At 42.9% G+C, this 20,288-nt stretch overlaps 1 protein-coding gene across 1 annotated transcript in view; it reads left to right on the top strand.

Annotated features, from left to right (window-relative positions):
* Positions 1-20,288, top strand: part of LOC144770442 (cytoplasmic phosphatidylinositol transfer protein 1-like) — a 321,220-nt gene that overhangs the window by 287,679 nt on the left and 13,253 nt on the right. The window contains exons 6-8 of the mRNA XM_078654964.1: positions 10,486-10,578; positions 12,223-12,378; positions 19,978-20,041. Of these exons, the coding sequence (XP_078511090.1) occupies positions 10,486-10,578; positions 12,223-12,378; positions 19,978-20,041 (313 nt within the window). The remainder of the gene's footprint in view (positions 1-10,485; positions 10,579-12,222; positions 12,379-19,977; positions 20,042-20,288) is intronic.

Below are 20,288 nucleotides of genomic sequence, written 5' to 3'. Positions count from 1 at the left end.
GAGCAAGGGACCCACGTCTGGGCATACCCTGCCAACTTAGGGCGAACAAAGATCTCTGCACTGGGGTGAATGTATGACTTTGTTCTGCATTCTGTCCATCAATTGCTCTTTTTGCATTTGTCACCCCGAGTGGGACGGGTATGCCCAGACGTGGGTCCCGTGCTCTCCATGCCACTGGAATCAAGCTATCATGGCTGAAGGGGGGTGAAACCCTGAAACCGGTGCTAGGATTCTTGTTTCCAGTCCAGGGAGGACCTGGCCTGGCACATCGGGCTGGACTGTTCCCATTGGGCGCAGGTTCAAGACTGATTTGCATATGGCTGGGTCCAAACTGGAATGGCATGGTGAGCAAAAAAATGATGGATTTAGGCCCAGATCTCTGTACTGGGGTGAATGTATGACATTGTTCTGCAGTCTGTCCATCAATTGTTTTTTTTGCATTTGTCACCCCGAGTGGGACTCGTATGCCCAGACGTTGGTCCCATGCTCTCTATGCCACTGGAATCAAGCTATCCTGGCTGAAGAGGGGTAAAACCCTGAAAACGGTCCTAGGATGCTTGTTTCTATTCCAGGGAGGACCTGGCCTGGCAATTCGGGCTGGACCGTTCCCATTGGGCGCATGGTCAAAACTGATTTGCATATGGCTGGGTCCAAACTGGAATGGCGTAGTGAGCAAAACAACGATGGATTTAGGCCCAGATCTCTGTACTGGGGTGAATGTATGACATTGTTCTGCATTCTGAAATCAATTGTTTTTCTGCACATCCCATGATATACATGGTTTTGTAAATTTGGAGAAGCGTCAAAATCCATGGGTGTTGGCTGGGAATACCCACCGCAATGCCCATGGAATGCCTCCCTAGCGCAGAGTAGGGCAACACAGCAATTTGTGCTGACTTCCCTTACTGCTTATCTATGAGGCCATTCAAAGCCACACAAAATGGCTTTGTGTGACCTCATAAATATGATTCTGTAGTTTGCACTGCCGGAGTGTCACAAAAAGTGACGATTTGGTGGAGCAAAGGGCTCATAAATATGACCCTCTGGTTGCAACTAAACTGGCTGATAAGCTGTCTCAATTTGTACTGAAATTTCAATATTTCCTATAAGTGGGGGATTTTAATTTACATTTTGAAGATCAGGTAGAGAGCCAGAGTAGATTGCTGGATAACGAGATGAAGGCCCTACAGCTTAAGCAATGGATTATTTGTCAAACACACAAAGCACGACACGTTACGTCTACTCTTTTCTAATTTGAATTCGATAACAATCCAATTGGTAGAGCCCATAATGTGGTTTGACCACATTTTAGTGCAATTCTCTTTTGCTTATCAGGAAATCGGAGGGGAAATTCTAACTCCACTGTTACTAGCAGGTGCCCATGGAGGAAAGTGAGTCCTGATCTTGTTATTAGCAATTTTATTTCTCCAACAACAAGAGAGAATTGGTCTATGGATCAAGCAGTTGGGGAGTTGGGAAATGCAATATCTACAGCTTTAGTCATCTGCACCCCGGCATGGAATAATACCTTCTCAAACAAACACCCAACCAGGGGTATACAGGAGAATTGAGGAAACAATAAAGGGATTGTAAAACTTGTGAATGCAAGTGGTAGCGTACTAAAAGTCCAGAGGACAGAACAATTTATAAAAATGCACTGAATGCCTTTTCAAAACAATTAAGAAATGCCAAGAAGCAAACAAAATTTTATGAAAAAACTGGATGAAAATAATAATTCATCTAGAAAGCTGTTCAAAATTGTCAATGAAGTAGCTCAACCTACAGTGCTGATTCACGCAATCAAAGCTTCTGCATATTTTTGTGAGAACTTATCCACAATCTTTAACAATAAAATCATATCCAGGTATTCAACATTTGGGGTTCAACCACTCATAGAAAGGGAACTATCGAAGATCACTGCAGAACATCCGGAAGTTACTTCCAACTGGGGAGCAGCTTTCATAACAGTTGAAATGGTGGAAAGGACAATGAGAATGATGAGATCCTGACCATTACTTGACCCTTGCTCTCACTTTGTTTATTCTCTCTTGATCCCTGTAATTGCACCTCTGGTAACACTTCTCCTAAATAAATCTGTGACTTAGGCTGTTAGAAATGGGGTTTCTGGTTTGCTCGGGCACGCACCTAAGCCAGGCAGAACCCACCACTCAAGTTAGGGTAAGGGAGTTACACACACAACATAACCCCTGCTCACCCCCTTGGTAGCTTGGCATAGAAGTCAGGCTTGTCAAAGAGGCAATGTGTAAAGCGTTTGTGCAACACACACACACATACCAGTGACACACTATGCACACCACAAAAAGAGACTCCACACAAGGTTTTATAGATATATCCTTTGTATTAGACACAAAATACATTATCTCACAATCACATAAACCACTTTGCCAACCTGCTAAATGGCTGCCTAATTTTATACATTTATGACTGTGCATGATACTGAAACATCTAAGAATAGGCTAAACATGCTAAGTCCCTTCTAAACTTCATGCAGATCATTCAGACAGTGATAAAGTAATTAGTATATCAAAATTGTTATGACCTCCATCTGTTAATCTGCATGAAAGCTAAAATACCTGCACTGGGTGTGACTTGCTAGCTGCTTGCCATGTTTATGCAGATCCACCAAACAGCAACAAAGTTATGAGCAAAGAAAATTGCATTGCCCCCATCCTTTAACGTCGTCCCCTTGATGGTTTGACAGAAAATTTTACATATCAATAGAAAACGTAACCCCTTCCACACAGGGCTTATTCCCCAGTGTTGCGGGGGGAGGAGGGGCCGCGCGCAGCGCCTCAGTACTCATGACGAGTCCAGCACGTCATGCTGAACAGTGGAGCTGTGCTCATGACGAGCTGGGCTTGTCATGACTCCACTCACTCTTTTAGAACACCCGCACAGGCGGGGAATTCGCCGGGTGTGGGAGGTTCCGCGGCAGAATGACAAGTTCAGCTCGTCATGTGCACACGACCACCGTGCAGCATGATGAGCTGGACTCGTCATGAGCATGGAAAGGATTAATAGTGTTTGATGTTAAGGCTCTAGCATTTAGACATAGAGGCTATAAGATCCGGGTCCAGGACAAGTTGCATCAGGTCCTGATCGGACAGCCTCTCTCCCACCTACAATATGTTACTATCCCGCAGTACAACTAGTGTTGAGTGGTTCAGTAGAAAGTAGTCCATCTTTGAACATGAACCATGGACGCTCGACATAAAGTGTGTTCCCTGTCTCTGGGTGCAACCACCATGGAACCATCATACCAAAGTCTGCCATCACATGAGACAGAATTGCCGGCCTTTGGTGTTGGATTTGTCTGGGTCACTTGTGCAGACCACGAATGGATCAAGGGCAAAATTTCAGTCACACCCTGTCACCACTGAGAAGTGGCCGAATTCTCTCATGAGTTGGAACCAAGAGGAGAGGAAGGCAGCTCTATAATTAGTAGGTGTGTAATCAGAGTCCAGGATTATGATCCCCTCCTTCGTGTAATCTTGGTGAAAACATAGCATACTCCACCATCTGCCCATTATTTGTGTACTGTGCATTGGAGTGTCTTCCTAATAAGTTGGGTAAACCCTCTTTATTTTCGGAATTTCGCTGACTGACTGAATTTCACTTACTGACTGATATATCATCAGCCTGCCTGGCCAGTCTTCTGTGGCTGGCACGTATGACTCTGCCGACCCAGTCTTGCTTCAGCTTGTCTGGCTCTCTCTGCGAATGGTGGGATTTGGAGGCTAGGTAGGTGAGGAATTTCTTCCTCTTATTGGTATGTGCCATATCACTAACATTGAGTGACAGTATCCCTAAGTGCCTCGGGCATGTCTTGTTCATCACAGCTTTGTTTACGTCCGAACTGCACGAGTTACAACAGGTGGGTCGGATATCGCCGGGTGTGGGAGGTTCCGCGGCAGCATGACGAGTTACAACAGGTTGGTCGGATATCAAACGTGAACTGCTGAAGTTAGTCCTTGTACCTCTGGAGGGGTGGAAGAACTGTGTGTGACAGCTAGGTGGATTAACCAGATGGAGGGTCGTTGTGTTCAAGTGTAGGGGTGGTGAGGGAGGGGGTTAGTCGGTCTTATGGAGGTGTAGAAGAAGTTCACGACTCAGCTACAATCAAAACTAGGGAAAGGACTGGACCTATCGCTTTGAGAAGGTTCAGAACCTGTGGGGCCTAAGGAAGTCATCTGTTCTTGTGGTCTACAAGATGGCAGCAGTGACTATTTCTCCAGGCTAGGGATGGCCAGGTCTCCAGCCTCTAGCATGGTGAGGAACCTGTCTAGATCCTCTGGCTCTGTAAAATCCCAGTTTGTCCCACCAACAGTATTCACCATCATGGCTGGCTCCATAACGCAATAATGGATGGTGAGTGCCAGGAGGTGTGGGCATAGGGTAAGAAACCTTTTTTCTGCAGATTATATTGTGGGAAAATCTGCCACTGTATACATTTTTGAGTTTTTGTAGAGGAAGGGACCATTGTTCTTTTTAGCCACAATGATAAGTTGCTGGGTTTGTTGTTGGCGTAATAGGCAGGCTGTTATAGGTTGTGGGGCCTCTGTGGTTCTGTCGGATAAGAGCGGATCCTGTGGACTTTCTGATCTCCATTGACAGTGAGAACGCCATGCCCTTTAGTTCAGGAAGCAAAGAAGAGAGGAAGCCCTCGATGCCCTGAGCCTCTGCCCCCTTTGGCACTCCAAAGAGAACAGATACTGCTCCACCTGCTCTGCTCTTCGACATCAGTCCGTTTTTTTCTGCAGAAGTCAGAGTTCATGTCCCACATCCGGTTTTCTGTCCCCGATGGACATACGGTCCCAGGGTGCTCTCTTTCTTTACAATAGCCCCTAGTCTGCCCCACAGTGCCAGGCAGTGCAGTCTAGAAGCAGCCCAGGTGCAATCAGTGGATATATTGGGTAGGCTGCTGCGGTGCCACAAGTCTCTGTGCCTTTGCCATCAGGTCTGGCTTCCGGAATATCCACGTTCATGGTCCGCGCAAGACCATGGCACAGAGGCCTGGATATCACAGCGGTCAGCATTGCAAGCAGTCTGGAGAGGCTTCAGCAAGGCTGCTAGTGTCCTCCATTCATGGTCCCTATCTACGTAGTCATTGATGCCTGGTCATCTGAGGAGCTGTGGGGTCTCGGGGACAGGGCAATAAACGTCTGAGCGCTGGGATTTGGCGAACAGTTCAAGGGGATCCCGTCATTTTGGTCATGGGGAGACTACGCACCGCCTACCGATAGAAGACTAATGCAAATGAATCCTGCCATTTTATGTGCAGATTTCCCACACAGTGCCAAAGTTATTAACAAATAAACACTTTTTAAACCCCCACACATTTTAATTGCCCCCTCACTCTATAGAAATTCAGCACCTCAGAGTGACAACTCACTCTTCTGTTAGGGGAAATGAATGGCCAGGTGTTCCTTGAATTAGTCTGCCTTAGGTGGTATTCACTCAAGAGAGGATGGATGATCAATAAGGGGCCTGAATGCGTTATTTATTGCCCCTGATAAAGAATGATCCGACAAGGTACTTTCGGACAGATGTACGACCATTTGCTTTTGCGACTCGTGTGAGTTGCAATTTGCGAATTTCAAAAGCAAATGTACAACAGTGTTAGAGACACTGTTAGCTATTCCCAATGGGGTCGCAAAATGCAAAGCTCATGAATATTAATGAGCCACTCACAATTTACAACCGGATTGGGAATGGCTGGCCCTCCCAGGGATGGTGGCCTGCTGGGCTCAGCAGACCTCCATGTCTGGGACTGCTTCCATGTCTGGGACTGCTTTTAAATAAAGCAGATTTTTATTTTTTTAAATGCAACCCGTTTTCCTTTAAGGAAAAAGAGATGCATTTGAATTTTAAAAATGTGAAACGTTTTTGTCCCTAGGACCACTGCCTGCCCTTAAAAAATATTTTCCCATTCATTCCCAAAGGGGAAGGGGTCCATTGGGGACCCCTTCCCATTTGCAGATGCTTTACCACCTACTTGAAGTAGGTTATAAATAGCAACTTTTTTGCGACCGCAATTGCGGTCGCAAAACAGTCATACATAGGGCTCAGACTCGCTATTAGGAAGGGATACCCTTGAAACGCCCCTTCCTAATAGCAAGTCGCAAATCCTAATTAGCGAGTCGCAAATAAATTGCGACTCTCTAATTAGGGTTTGTACATGGCCCTTAGGTATTTTTGCTTGCGCAAACGGGGCGCAAAATACATCGTACATCTGGCCCTTTATTTATTGGGTGTGATAAGCAACACTTATTACGAGTTCATGAGGAATCAATTGCGTTTTTTTTTTTTATGCACCAAAATCAGCATTTTTACTGTAATTATATATTTTCCCCTGTTCCATTTCGGCAGGTTTGACCTGCTGAAATGTAAGAAGATTGGGGTATTTAAATAAATGCCTTCAGACTCGTAATTCTGATCCATGCACAAACAGGAGATTACGTATGGGTTGGAATATTACGATCCACTTGTAAACAAGTCCTATGTGTTTGCTCATGCACATGTTGAAAGGGTACAGATGCCTACCAATATACTAATTCAGTTGTTTTCCTGGTAGAAGAAATTGTGAATGCAGGTAAGGCAGAATCAAATGTAGAGTCAGTAGAGTTAGGTCCTAACTGCCAAAGTACTAAGGGGCATATTATCAAGAACGGCGTTAAAAATGATCGCCAGTTTCGCGGCAGAAAACTGCTGCTAAAGCGGCGATAATGGGCTTGATAATATGACCTTGATAATTCTAATAGAAGTCCATGTTCTGGTGTGAACATGGGCTTCTATTGGAATTCTCCAGGGCATATTATCAAGCCCATTATCGCCGCTTTAGCAGCAGTTTTCTACCGCTAAACTGGCGATAATTTTAACGCCGTTCTTGATAATATGCCACTAAATGCTTAATAATAGAGTTCAAGTTAGAAAAAATCTAATAAAATATCCTCCTGAAGGAGTTAAGGCAAGGCAAGGACAAACATAGATCATGTTGAAAAAAGGATAATAGAAACAGATACTCTTTGGCTGTCATTACACATTTAGAGCTAAATTCCAATTCCTGGGCAAAATAAAGTTTACCCAAGGATCGGAATTTAGAGTTGTGTTAGAATTATCATACCTTCACAGTGTTTCTATTATATATTCAGGCAGGTCGAACCGGCTGAAATTTATTGGTTGAAAAGCATACGAAAAATGCAAAATATGTATAATTTGGGGGCATATTATAAAGAACGGCGTTAAAAATTATCGCCGCTATAGCGGCAATAATGGGCTTGATAATATGTACTTGAGAATTCCAATAGAAGTCCATGTTCTGGTGTGAACATGGGCTTCTATTGAAATTCTCCAGGTCATATTATCAACCCCATTATTGCCGCTTTCGCGGCAGTTTTCTGCCGCTAAAGCAGCGATAATTTTAACACAGTTCTTGATAATATGCCCCTTGGTGTGCTAAATACCGTCTTCATGTTATGCCTCATTTTGAAGTTAAAATCTCGAAATAGGAAGTATTTACCATGCATATGTATTTCCACCCAACTTGTAACAAGAGTCTTGAGGCCATATGTAAAAAACCTTGTATGAGTCGTAAACAGCCCGATTGGCCGAATCAGGCCATTTGCGACTGAGAAAAAGGTTTTTAAAATGTATAAAAGCCAAATTGCAATTCGGTAACCTATTACCGAATCGCAGTGTGGGTTTACAAATCCATATTTGGAAGGGGCGTGTTGAACGCTGCCCTTCATAATACTGATTAGCAGTGATATATATGAATGTTTTGCGACCAAATTACAGTTGCAAAACATTAATTTTTTACCAACACCTCAAGGTTGGTGGTAATGATTCACAAAGGGGAGGGGGCCCTTATGGGGCCCCTTTTGAATGTTGATACAACAATACATGGGCCACTGCCTACTCTTAAAAAATGTAACTTAAATGTTGCATTTAAAAAAAAAAAAAATTGCTGCATTAAAAAGTTGTCATAGACATGGTGGGCCGTAGACCTCAGCAGGCCACCATCCCTGTGATGGCTGCTGCATTAAAAAGTAGTCATAGACATGGTGGGCCGTAGACCTCAGCAGGCCACCATCCCTGTGATGGCTGCAGTTCCTAATGGGTTTCAAACTGCAACCTACCTCATTAATATTCATGAGGTAGGTCTATTGCGATCCCAAGAGGAGACTCTATTTACAATCTCTAGGTTTGGTACATTAAGTATCCCTATATTCTGTACATATTGCCCTTAATGGCTTAAATTCCCTATTCCCCACAAAATGAAGAGGAGTGCTTAGCATATATATTGGCTCCTCTCAGAAGAATAATGATAATTCAAAAAAGTTCATCCAATCATCAAGGGATAATTATCCAGTTCATCATCCAATCATCCAGCAAGGAGACAAGTAGCGATATTACATTCAACCTTTATTAATATTCTTTATATTGTGAACAGACTTCATCAGGGTTAAGCAATTGCAGTGGAGTATTGTGTTCTGTCCAAGTGTGCGTGGCACCAAAAACAGGATTCACTGGCACGTGATGCAACAAAAGTTCTTGAAAAATGGATCATGGTTCTTGGTTGTAAAGGACTTTAAATCGCCCTGAATCTCAGCAGACTGCAGAAACAAATCACCACCCATCAGAAAACTGAACAATTTAAGAATGCGTTCTGCTATATTCTCGGGGGCAGATTTACAAGCCCCGTACGCCACATTTGCACCCCCTTGCGTCACTTTTGAGACACAGCGGCGGCGCAGAGCCAGCACCATGCTGCGGGGTATTTACAACGTGACGCATCTCCCAGATGCGTCACGTTGTAAAGCCCTGCGCCACAGGGGGGGCGTAATAGCGCAGGATCGTCTCGGAAAAGTGGCTGAGTGAAATCTACAAGATTTCACCTAGTCACTTTTATGGCCATGCTGCGTCAAAACCCTGCGCCTGCTTGAAGCAGGCGTAAAGGATTGATGCAGCATGTTACGCATAGGGGCACCACGAGCCTTGCTGGAGCTGCGTCGCGCTTGCAGCGCAACTCCAGCAATGCGCCGCCTTTCCGCCGGGGGGTTTCGACACGCATATGCCCATCCGTGCACCATAATGCGGCGCATTAGTAGTGGCGCACGGGTGGTTTGGCGTGTCGTAACTGTTCTGGCGCATTACTGCTGATTAGCAGAGATGGGCCAGAAGTTGTAAATCTGCCCCACAGTACTTAAAGGTAGTGAACTAAGAATACTGAATAGTTGCTACAACACATCCAGTTGGGTTTGACTTACCCTCATCCAGATACACTGTGAAAGATTTAAATTACTTCTTCTGTGCTTTGTACTGGCCATCAGTACGCATTATGGTGCTATATAAAATTCCAAATAAATATACTAATAAAGCTTAATTCAAAAGACATTCCCATTTTCCATGAGCAAATATATTAGCTGGCACTTCAGATATCAATTGCACAGCAGTGGTACAGCTATGCAGTGGCAATACTGAGGACGCGAAAAGGGTGGCAGCCATCCAACTGCTCCTGGATGACTCCTTTTATGGTAACCTAGTTAAAGATCAGTCTCTGCAGCAGACAGAACAAATTCAGTTGATCCTAGTAAAGGCGGTGGGATAGACATGAAGCCTTAGCCAGATTGCTTCCTTGGAAAGGCATAGGAACAACTGCAATTGCTGATAGAGGATCAGTAGTGACTTATGCACCTTCTTGCAGAACCACTGATGACTTTTAGTCCAAAAACTGCAACCACCACTAACAAGAAATGTATGATCCTTGTCATTTGTGGAGTATGGGACAGGACATGGATCCAGGGTATTACTGTCCCGGTAAAGGACTTATACCTATAATCCCAAGTGATAATAACCTAGAGTCAAGAAAATCTGAGAAAAGTCTGATTCTGGTGAGCTCCAGCTGTCTCCAGGTATAAAATGCATCTATTTCATTACTGCAATATTTGTATTGAATTTCATCTTAATGTTACAAAGACATGTAAATATCAGCCGGTTCAATGCAACATATACAGTTACAGTAAACCCATCCTGGGTTCCATACATGCATTGTAATACAGTTAACTTGACAGGAGTAATTGGTCCACAATCTGAACACATGAACGTACATAAATTGTAGATCATACCAGCTGAATTTGCATGTAATAGATGTGTACTTAAATAGTACTATCCCCTTCAAGTGGCCACACTTCATACACCTGTATTGTCATCTACAGAGATGTTGGCATAGACATAACAACAAACTCTACCCCCTGTGGCCTTAAGTACCCGGACACCTAACTGCTTCGTCTACACAGCTTGTAAACACTAGTATCCTTCATTGTCTACTCTTGTGACTACGTTCTCTGCAATAATTGCTCTACAGAGACAGCCATTTTCCAAATAAGTGCATGAGAGTTTTGCATGTTTACTTCCCTTGCTTTCCTTTACTTGATTGTGTAATCAGTTTCTTCCTGCCGGCAGGTCTTCGGAGGAAAACCTACGCCTTCAGATGATGTCTGCCAACTGGATATTGCATTTGATGATCTCCCGCAGGCTTATTACAAGAAAAGTGAGGTACATTAAACCACTGTTTGACCTCTGTCCATGCCTTTTAATTGCTGTACTTTTTATTTCCTGTTCTATGTGTAAAAAAGATTGTTCTTTCACGACCCTTTGCAGAAAAAAACTAAGCTACAGGAACAGATTTATTGATAGATGTGGACTGCTTCGTCCCAACAGTTTGTTGTTTTCCCAGCCTATATTTGGCACAAAGGATAGTTTTATCCATGTCTCTGTAATACTTTCCCTCTCTTATCCCCATTCAGGGTATAAACAGGGGCATAGCTTGGTCAATACGATTGGGGAGGGGAGATGGGGGAAGTTTCAGATTTCCCAACAATCATGCTAGTTAAAATACATTATAGGAGAAGCAGGGCAGGGGGAGGGGCTTAAGGAGCAAAAGGAAGGGAGCGGAGTGCAGATTGTGAGAGTTACTGATAACTTGGGGGCATATTATCAAGAACTGCGTTAAAAAATTATCGCCGGTTTAGCGGCAGAAAACTGCCACTAAAGCGGCGATAATGGGCTTGATAATATGCTCAAGAGTTCCAATAGAAGTCCATATTCTGGTGTGAACATGGGCTTCTATTGGAATTCTCCAGGGCATATTATCAAGCCCATTATCGCCGCTTTAGCAGCAGTTTTCTGCCGCTAAACCGTCGATAATTTTAACGCCGTCCTTGATAATATGCCCCTCAATGTTTTCTAGAATAACCATTTTTTAAGACCTTTGAAACAGAAACAAGAGAGTGTGTGAAATTTTATCATACACTAAGACAAAAACACTCACAAGTGAAATCCGACGAACACATCACCATACCCGACTTAAAGTACCTGTGTCCAACAATTTACTACAAAATATATTTATTAGGGGATGTAACACCCCAAACACCCCCTTGAAGCTATGTTCCTGTGTATAAACGTACTGTTCCAGAGGATTGGCACCAAGCAAAGATGAGCCAGGCTTAGAAACACGAATGAGTGAGTGGGCATGGAATTTTGTACATTTCAGCACAGCATCACTTGGCTGGCACGTACTTGCAGACAATTTCATCTTTCCATAAAGTTATAAATGGTACTAAGGAGCAACACATGCCACTGCAACAAATGCGTACCGTGCTAAAAGTAGATCAAAGATGTGTATTCTTCTGAAAAATGAAAGTTCTTACTTGATATAGATTTGTTTCTGTTGGTATGAGAACCTTGGCATTTGGTATTCTTGCGTCAAAACCCCTTCAGATGGAATGTAGCCTATTGGTGCAAACACTTCTAAACATACCCTATGATTAAATGAGGTGCTTCATCAACATAGTCATGACCAAACCAACATCAACCAATAGGAAATATATACGGAGAGCATGTCAGTAAAAAGTCCGAGATTTATACAGATTTATGAACTACACCATTTAAAAAGAACTAGAGAATTGTCGGAGCAGTTGTACTTAGCAAAAGAATTCTACATGCATGAACGTATGGATGTATATGGGATGTATAAAATGCATCTATATATCATGTATTCAAGTACCCTCCATATCTAAGTATCTACTTATACATTTACAAATTGATCCATCATCTGTATTTTGTGAAAAGAAATTAAACAAAATAAATGTCTTTCAAATTATTATTTGACCAGGCTAATATTTATGATCTGCTCCACAGGACCTCACACTATTTCATTCGCAGAAGACTGGGCGAGGACCGTTGGTGGAGGGATGGAGGAAGACATCTCAACCCATCATGTGTTCCTATAAGTCGGTGACAGTCAAATTTGAAGTGTATGGTTTTCAGACGAGAGTGGAGAGCTTCACTCATAAAGTAAGCGTCGTTGTTTTTATAATACCATTTCACTTACCTCTTTGCTACATTAGTCTGTTCTCATACAGTACAAGAAATTGGCAAAATTCTCTTTCAAACAAGATTTAGGACCCTGCTACTTTCTTTGAACCTCGAACGTCAGTGGGTCCATTCACTGCAGCCTAGGCTATTACAAGGAGAGAGTAGCCGGTCCTCTTGCACCAGGCCCTCACTTTTTGGGGCCCCGTGCTGCGGTTAAAGACGTATTAAAATAATAAAAAAGCAGACCTAGTATGAACTTATATAATGCATCTAAGGCTGTCGCGACACTAGGTGGTACTAATTACATTCCATTCTAATTGCGATGAGGCACTGCAGACTAGAGTGGATCCCGTAAATGTTTTGTCTGTTGCACCACAGCAGCGCCTGACAAGCTTGAGTGCAGCAGCTATACAAAGGAACCTGCCTCACACTATTCTGTCCTACTTTTCTAATTTGCATGTTTTCTTGTTGTTAGAACTGGGGGTCTCTAGTTGGCAGGGGTAGGTACCACTGTCCAAATAGGGAACCTTGATTCTAGTCAGGGCAAGTAGGAAACCCTCTGAGATAACCCCTGCTCACCCTCCAGGTAGCTTGGCACGAGTAGTCTAGGCTAACCAGAGGCAATGTGTAAAGTATTTGTACCAGCACTCACAGTAACACAGTGAAAAGACCACAAACTGACCCCACAACAGTTTAAAAATAAAGGTATTTAATCTAAACTACACAAGACCAAAGCGACAAAAATCCAATATACACAGTTCAAGAATAAGGTGTCAAAAGAGTTCTTAAGGTTTGCGATAAAGTTCTTTAGGTTGCGATAAAAGAATCCACAGATGCGTGAAAAGTTCACAGTTGCACCATGTTTACTCACAGTACCTTTTAGTTGCGACAAAGTTCCAAAAGCAGAAGCTGGTGCGGTGGAAAACAAGCGATGCGTTGCTCCTGAGACCCTGGGGAGGCGTTTGCGACAGCCCCGCTGCAGCAGCGGGTATGTTGCGACGAATCCGGTCTGTATGGGGAGGAAGGCCACTTGTAGGGATTCCGGTGCAGAGGTTCCGTACGAAGTTTGTTCTCGCAAAGGCACGATGCGACGATCTTTGGGGTTGCGACGATCTCCGGGGCGACGATGCGCGGGCCAGCGGTAATCTTCTCTCTCGCAGCTCCTCGATGCGATGGCTTCTGCGACGACACTCGCAGCGACGTGATGCGGTCCGCAAGCTTGCGGTGCTGCGATCTCACCCAGCAACGACAGGCTCTGCGACGACACTCGCAGCGATGTTAGACTTTCCTGCACCGGTCTGGTGCGTCCCGCAAACGAAGGGTGCGACGGCTCTGGCAGCGGCACCAGGCGCTGCGACGATCTCGGTCTTCGTAGCGGCGGGAATTTCCTCGCACTGTCGGGGATGCGCTCCGCAGCGAGCGATGCAATACTTTTCAATTGCAAAAGTCTCTCAAGCTTAGTTTCAAGCTTCCCAGCACAGGTACAACTTCCAGAGGCCCCACAACTGGATCAAAAACTCTAAGAGGGACAGAACTCTCTCAGCAGAGTTCAGGGAAGCTGGGGGTGAAGTCCTTTTGTGCCTGGGACTTCAGAACAGGGAGCCAGCTCTTCTCAGGCCCTAGGAGATTCCTTCAAGACAGGGGACACAGCACAACAGCAAAGTCCTTCCCCTCTCCTTGGCAGCAAAGCAACAGGTCAGTCCAGCAGAGCAACAGCAGGACAGTCTTCCTTCTTCGGATTCAGCTTTCTCCTTGGCAGAGGTTCCTTCTTGATTCCAGGATGATCTAACTTTCTGTTGTCAGGGGTCCTGTACTTATACCCCTAAAAGTCTTTGTTCTCTTTGTGCAAGTGGGCCCTGAGCCCGGTCTGAACCAGTTCTGGGTGTTGCTTGAGCACTTTGTTTGCCTGGCTTCTCCTTTCCTTTCAGAGTGAGGGGCAGGGTCGTCAGCCGCCCAGCAGGAGGTGGAGCCAGCATTGTGGAAGGCAGGCACAGCTCTATTCAGGCCCAGGTGCTAACTCCTCCCACCACTCAGGTTGCAAATGCAGTCATTCAGCCTAGGGCTGACTCATCCAGCCTCCTGGGGAATCCCCAGCCCCTGTCACTCTCAAACCAGACAGTCAATACACAAACAGGCCAAGGCACACAGAAGGGTCAGACAAGAGAACAGCAACTTTCTAAAAGTGCTGTTCTCAAACACAGGATTTAAAAACAACCTTTCCTAAAAGATGTGTTATTAAATTCTGAGTTCAGGGATACTAGACTCTTATGTCCTATCTTGTTCCTATGAGAAGAAATGCTGGTAGCCACTGTAGCCAGCATCCCCCATGTTAATCTATGGAGCAAGATAGCCTTACAGTAGTGAAAAACGAAAATGGCTGCCATTCACTACCAGAGCATGTTACCTGCACCAGTACATGCTCTACCTTTCACATACACTGCACCCTGCCCAGGGGGGTACCTTGGGCCTTCCATAGGGGTGACTAATGTGCACAAAAAGGGAAGGGTTAGACCTGATCAGTGGGGACACTGACCAGGAGGACATGGCAGTTCACAGACTGCACACAGGCACTGCGGTGGCAGGCCTGAGACACCATTTTAGGGCTACTCATGTGGGTGGCACAATCAGTGCTGCAGGCCCACTAGTAGCATTTGTCATCACCAGCCCTGGCACACCCAGTGCACTTTACTAGGGACTTCATGGTGATACAAATATGCTAATCATGTATATCCAATCATGATACCAATTTACATAGGGAACACTTACACTCTGGCACTGATCAGCAGTGGCAGAGTGTCCAAAGCATCCAAACCAGCAAAAACGAAATCCAGCACAGCATCAAAAATACAGGAGGTAGAGGCAAAAAGATAGGGGGAAATCATGCCAAAGATGCCAGGTCTAACACTTGTGTTCTTAAATTGTCAGATGCAGCTGCCTTTTTGAATGTCGACGTGTACAAGAACCAGTTTCAACTGAACCCTTTCAAAAATAAATTTGACAAGTTCGGATGAATTTTAGGCAGACAAAAGTGAATTTGGCAAACATTTGCCTTTTGCCTGCTTTTGACAAATTCATAAATCCTGTAAAATCCCACACATTTTTTAATGTAAATAATTCTCCTATATTCTTATAAATCATCATCATCATTTTGAACAAAACAAATCATACAAGCATACAAACTAATTCTTAAAAACAATTATTGCACATTGTATTCCTACACGTCCATTCATTTTACAATAATAACAACCACCCTCCAATCAAACCAACCATCTGTCCGAATAAGGGGAAGCAATAGCTGCTCTTGTTCCCACAGAGTCTTGCATATATTATTTGTGGGGGAAAAGAACAGTGCATGGTGCATGAAAAATGTCAGTGCAACTAAATCGACAATAGCACTCTAAAATCCATAAAAGATTCATACAGAAAGAACAATGCTTGATTCATATAAACTGTCAGTGCAACTAAATCAACACAACCACTACAAACACATTGAAAGATCTAAAAGGCAAAGTTAAAAAAAATCCAAGCAAGCAGGGAGAGCATTAAGTGCCAGGTTAAAGCAAGTAAAGCAGCAGATAACCTTGCCTCTCATTCGTGCTCATCCTCACGGCTCATATTAGCTAAAGCATGACTACACTTTGACCTTCTGTTCTTATAAATCAGTAAACGTGTACCAACTCGCGGGCAAATAAACTAACCCTCACCAAAATCCATCCTCGTCAACCCATTCTCAAAGAATTATCGAAATTGGAAAAAAACACTTGGGAATAAAACACAGATGTATTTCCCTGCATGCTCTAATTGATATCGAGCTAAAATATGAGTAGAGTTAGATAATCTTGGGTCAGGCCTTACAGTGGAATTCCAAAAGGTTTGCATCCTAAATGTTAGGGCTTCCAACATATTGTAACAAGTAATAGCATAAGTATATAATAAAACAGAAGAGAAATATATTAATAAATGTGGTAAAACATACTTCTGCATGCTAATTGAATCTTAAAATACAGTCGTCTATTGTCTTGCCTGAACATCGTGGTGTTTTATTTTCAGATTAAATGTCACATTGAAATTAAGAACGGTGAAAAATTCTGTAAACATATGTACAGTTGGCTTTCATATATCCAAAGCTGGAAGATCGAAGTGAGCCAGTCAATAATTTTAGTAATCATTCGATTTCTATCATAATTAAAAAATTTACAACGGCACCATAATACCTGGCATTATAATTGCTCATGAAAATGCCATCCTCTCTTCACAAAAAATAGATTTATATGTAGAATGAATAAAATCATAATTGTGTGATGTTTTATCATCTTTGATATTTCAGTTTCTGCATTTGTGAATTAACACAAAGCTTTGGAGCTTCCTTTGATCTATACATTTGAAATGTCGCCATGTTGATTATAAAACACATGTCCAATGCCATAGTGTGTTGTAATACCATACAATACAAAAAAATAAAACACATAATTTCTAAAGAACAACTTAAAAATAAAAGGAATAGAATCAAGTGTAAATGAAAAAATTGTCTTGCAGAACTGTCATAATATGTGTATCTTTTAACCACAGTTGAATTCTGGCAAGAGTTGAAGGTTGTTGGGCATTTGTTTGGTGTCTGCATTGTAGTTAGAAACGTCTCTCCTTGAGTAGCTAATGTAGACCAGAAATGGTGAATGTGAACGACAGAGTGAGATGTTTACAATCCAGGTGCTATAATATGTTACCAGTAGTGTTAAAACGAATGCCACTTAGTTAAATCATGTAGATTACGGATGTTCATTTATTCTTCAAGTTATATCTTCAGCTACAGGTTATAGGAAGATGGTAGGTTCTAATGTAATGCCCCACCAGGAGCAGCATCCTTGCTGCTAAGCCCACCACTCCACGCACAAACACTCTCAGCATTCTAATGACCTCACGCGCTGGCTGAGCAGCAAGGCAGAGAACATCAATAGGCAGAATGCATTATACCAGACAGCAGATTACAACACATCTCCCCCTTATAAAGATCCTATGGACGCAAGATTAAAAACACACAAGTAACACGTCCAACAAATTCATCAATACCACTCCAAAGCAGTAAACAGAAAAGCTTAATTAGGAACCCTGAAACCCCTCTGCTCATCCCTCACGGAACGGTGGCAACAAGTTTATACAGCACGCCCATTACCAACTAGGAAGGGCACTAACATAAGGGTGCAATACACATCAGCATTCTATGTACCTTACACGCTGGCTAAGAAGCAAGGCTGAGAACATCAAGGGGGAGAATGCATTATACCAGGCAGTAGATTACATGTGCCTTCTGCCCCACGCTGAATAAGCCATCTCATGTGAGCTGTAATCATGCACTGGTGAAGCTGTGACACTTAGAGTAAAATGTAAGTAGTGGGTCTTACTCTAAAACATACATACAAAGAATATGGTATAAAAGGGTGATATGTAAAAGAACGTCTGTTTATACTTCACACAAATCCCTTAATGAGTTCTTCAGATGTCCACACCTCTGAAAGTCTCTTTCGCGTCACTGTGGCTCCATTCAGAGCTTGATTCACAATCCACATTTTGTTGTATGTAAAGTACTACTCACTCCAAAATGGAATTCATATACCTAGAGGTGTAAATTTCCACCTCCTTCCCCCTATCATTTTTAGCGAGAGATTTACACACATGTACAGTTACTACTTAGGGGACGATTACGATGTGGCCGTAAAAGGTTCGACCCTCGGTCGGAGCCTTTACGGTCGCATCATAATAGGCAGAATGGTTTACCTTACGACTGCTTAATTACAATGGAAGCGGCCATAAACTTATCCTGTCTGTCATTCCAGCTAACTTCTTATGGGCTCGGAGAGCCCGTTGGACAGTTGGAATTCAGCCTGTAATCTCAAATGCGGGCATTTCCGCCCTTGAGATTACAATATTGGGTTTCGGCAGCCTTTCCGTGCTGGCCTTTCCGACACAGAAAGGCTGTCGGAACTCGACTTTGGGGGCCCCCATCAGGGCCCCCTTGGATTGCATGGCCTCCAGTTGAAGGCCGAGGGTTCAACCATGGTGCCCCCCTGTTGATCCCTGCACCCTGTGGCAGGCACCTTAAGGTGACTGCCATGGGGTGCAGGGGTGAACTGCACCTCCCTTTCCTCAATTGGAGCTTGTGTTATGGCCTGTTTCTGGCCGTAACATGAGCTTCCATTGAGAAAAGTTAAACGCGACCGAACAGTGTTTGGTCGAATTGTAATGGGGCGTTTGGGACTGCCGACCGGGTGTTGGTCGGTCCCAGGACTGAGTTTGTGTCGGGCTGAAGGAATTGTGCCTGACATTGAAATGAGGCCCTTAGCAGTAAATATGGGAGGGGTTAATGGGAGTGGTTGGAAAATGTAGAATATCCTCTGCAAAATGGAAGGACTTTAGGGCGGATTAAGGAGGGATTCAGGGATGGTTAAGGAAGGGTTTAAGGAGAAGCATGATAATACAGACACCCACCCACACAATAGTGAGCCAATTGCTTTTCACATGCTACACATCTAAAGTTACTACAACCCAAAGCCCACAAATTAATAGTATATGTTCTCCAGCCAAGCCTTGGAGTAAACCCAGCAAAACACATGGCCACTCGCAGGTACTGCAAAACAGTCTCATAGAAACTTATAGAGAGAGGGACTTAAAATAGAATAACATAGGAAATAATGATAAAGTAGAATTGTTTAGTTCTGCTTATAAAAATATACATACATTTAATCTAATTTAAAATATAATTACATAATGGTTTGTATAATTATAAAATACTTTAATAACCCTTTTATGTAAAAATGAAGCTTTATTTTTTAAATAACTAAATTAAAATTAAATCTATACCTAATTGTTAGCAGTTTTTTATATAATTAAATAAATGTAAGCATTTTAGTTTGTGAGTTTTTGGTTAAATCTCTTTTTAGCAAATCATTTTAATTTGTTCTATAAATTAATTACATATGTAATTCAAAGTTATGTTAGTAGCGCTGTAGCATTTTTTGATCTTGTACTACATTTAAAATAAATATATAAAATTAATGTAAAATAATATTTAATAAACTGTTTAACATTCCCCTACACCATGGATCTTCACCTAGAAATGGTTAATCTCCAAGACTTGATGCTGTAAAAAAGGCAGGAAACTTGACCAATAAGTTGTCTGTCACCATCACGGCAGAATGACTCAAGCCATAGCCCAGCTAAGAGTCCAGAAATGTCACAAACACATGACAGGCAAAGAATCCTTATTTAATTAACCTATACTCTTGAGCAAACTTCACCTGGCTGCCAAACTGAGATCAGCCCCTTCTGTCATTTTACACAGTTCAAACTTTTGTCTTCAGACGAATAATTGATTAGCCCATCTAAACCCACATGTCCCACAAGAATGGCTCATGGCCATTACTTAATCTTTCGATAACTCACTCTTTGCTACCGAAGTGCAATGCAGTAATATATTTTAACGTTATCTGTGTGATGTGCTAAATATATCTACAGAGACCAGAAACATAGGAGGATAAACATTTTAGGCAAATGTTCATCTTTTCTTTTCTCTCTACCATCCAGAATATTAAAGACATTTTACTGGTGGGACACCGACAAGCTGTGGCATGGATGGATGAGTGGTATGGTAAGTGGGCATATTTCTGTGGATTTTGAACAAAACAGGTGTTGAAGAAAGCTTGGCCTGGTGCTTTTGTTAAGCCTGAAAGTGTTTATTGAATAAAGACACAATTCTAATCTGCTTGTAAAAGGATCAACTGATATGGGGATGTCCTGAAACCATCAATAGAATCAAGCTCTCAGAGTACAGGCAAAGCTCAAACATATACTCTACTCCATAAGGGTTTCTAGTATCGATATCCCGAAGAAAAGAA

This window comes from Lissotriton helveticus, chromosome 7, assembly GCF_964261635.1.
Source record: "Lissotriton helveticus chromosome 7, aLisHel1.1, whole genome shotgun sequence".
Lineage (NCBI taxonomy): Eukaryota > Metazoa > Chordata > Amphibia > Caudata > Salamandridae > Lissotriton > Lissotriton helveticus.
The sequence above is the reverse complement of the archived record's forward strand: the minus strand, read 5'-3'. Positions and strand labels throughout refer to the sequence as shown.